Consider the following 2,156-nt stretch of genomic DNA (forward strand, 5'->3'; position numbering starts at 1 on the left):
GGCAGTAGACTTTCAGAAGGGTCCCTTTGTAAAATTATGTTTCTGAGGTTCTAATATTGAGCTCTGGTAGCATAGTGCCTAAGGCACTTGACTGCTAACCAGGAGGCTGGCAGTGCAAACCCACCAGCCACTCTTCGGAAGGAAGGTTAGGCAATCTACTTCCATAGTGATACTGCCTCGGAAACCCAAGGAGGGGTCGCAGTGAGTCAGGTCTGACTCAATGGTACATAGCAACAACAATATTTAACATACTGTACTAGCTCTGAGGTCTCAATAGTTCTCACCCAATTATCTGAGCTACCTAAAAAGCTATCAATGATTCTCATAAACCTATGTCCATTTTGCATCATGAGTGCTCTCATTAGTGTGAGAAAAATAAAATGGACTCACCATCCTGTGAGAGAAGGAGAAAACCTTGAAATGTATCTCCCAATTGGTTTCTCAGCTCCCAGTGGAAAGAACACAGCGTTATCTGTGAACCATGAGTTCACGGAACCCTTCCTTTATTGACTGTGGCAGACCAAGCTTATTGCATTCTCCCAAGTTATCCTAGAGGCCTAGAACAGGGAAAGAGGTCATATTGGGGATATTATGCCATTTGGAGAAACTGTATATTGTAAAGACCTCTGAGTCTATCCTCCAGGAATCTGTGGATGATAACAGAGGCTAATACTTATATAATGTTATGTGTAAAGCATAGTTTACATATATATATGTATATGTATGTGTGTGTGTGTATATGAGAGAGGGAAAAGGAGAGAGAGAGCCGGTGGTACAATGGTTAAGCACAACTATTAACCAAAAGGTCAGTGGTTCCAACCTACCAGCCACTCTGTGGGAGAAAAGTCTTGGTGATCTTCTCCTATAAAAATTCAAAACAAAACAAGCTCACTGCCATCAAGTTGATTCTGACTCATAGTGACCCCTGTTGGGTTTCTGAGGTGGTAAATGTTTACAGAAGTAGATTGCCCAGTCTTCATTCCATGTAGTGGCTGGTGGGTTTGAACCACCAACCTTCTGGTTAGCAGTCAGATGGCTTAGGCACTATGCCACCAGAGCTCCTTTTGCCTATAAAAATTACAGCCTAGGAAACCCTATGGGTGGTTCTACTCTATCATATAGGGTCACTATGAGTCAGAATCAACTTGATGGTACACAACAACATACATAAACATTTAATTCTCATAATAGCCCTATAAGGTAGGTGTTATGTTATCCCCATTTTCCAGATTATGCAACTCAGGGACAGACAGAGGTTAAGAAACTTGCCCAGAGTCACATAGCTAGTTAATCGTGGAACCAGAATTTGACCAAGGTAGTCTACGTTCAGAGCATGTGGTTTTAATGCCTCTACTGTACTGTCTGGGAGCTCCGGTGGCATAGTGCCTAAGGCACTTGACTGCTCACCAGAAGGCTGGCGGTTCAAACCCACCAGCCACTCCTCGGAAGGAAGGTTGGGCAATCTACTTTCGTAGTGATACTGCCTTGGAAACCCAAGGAGGGGTCACTATGAGTTGGATCCGACTCGAAGGCAGTGAGTTTCTGTTGGTTTTGAACTGTACTGTCTAACATTGTGTATGGTTCAACAGATTCTCTGCCAGGCTAGGCTCCTTAGGAAGAAGCAAAAAACAATTTCTGAAAGATATTGCTAGCTGCAAAGATATTCCCAGGCAAGAATGGTCATTGACCCTATGTTGGAGAGTGAAGGGTGGCCTTAATGACCTCCATAGACCTCCACTAACTGAGGAATCCGTGGAGATGGGAGGGTTCCGGGGGCTCCACATGTGTGCATCTCTGTGTCTGTGTCCTGACAGCTCGTGACGTGGTGGCCAAGTTATCTGAGGACAAAATTTCTGATCTGAACGACTTCCAGTGGATCTCCCAGCTGCGCTACTACTGGGAGGCCAAGGATGTGAAGGTGCAAATGATCACTACAGAAGCCTTATATGGGTATGAGTACCTGGGCAACTCTCCCCGACTGGTGATTACTCCCCTCACTGACCGCTGCTACAGGTAAATGCTGGGGCTTACCCAGAACTGAAGGGTGACTAGAGAAGGACTCTAGAGGAAAGAGAATCTGAGGAGGGAAGTTAGGGATATCCTGTGTTAGTAATCTTTACTCTGTACATTTTAAATTCTCAAATTTTTAGAATTTT

The 2,156-nt window shown here is 44.3% G+C and overlaps 1 protein-coding gene across 1 annotated transcript in view; it reads left to right on the top strand.

The window, feature by feature from the left end:
- DNAH3 (dynein axonemal heavy chain 3) overlaps positions 1–2,156 on the top strand; it is a 308,795-nt gene that overhangs the window by 165,195 nt on the left and 141,444 nt on the right. The window contains exon 28 of the mRNA XM_042783203.1: positions 1,815–2,013. Coding sequence (XP_042639137.1) covers positions 1,815–2,013 — 199 coding nt within the window. The remainder of the gene's footprint in view (positions 1–1,814; positions 2,014–2,156) is intronic.

This window comes from Orycteropus afer, unplaced genomic scaffold (genome assembly GCF_000298275.1).
Source record: "Orycteropus afer afer isolate SDZICR_OR568_19922 unplaced genomic scaffold, OryAfe1.0 scaffold00732, whole genome shotgun sequence".
NCBI lineage: Eukaryota > Metazoa > Chordata > Mammalia > Tubulidentata > Orycteropodidae > Orycteropus > Orycteropus afer.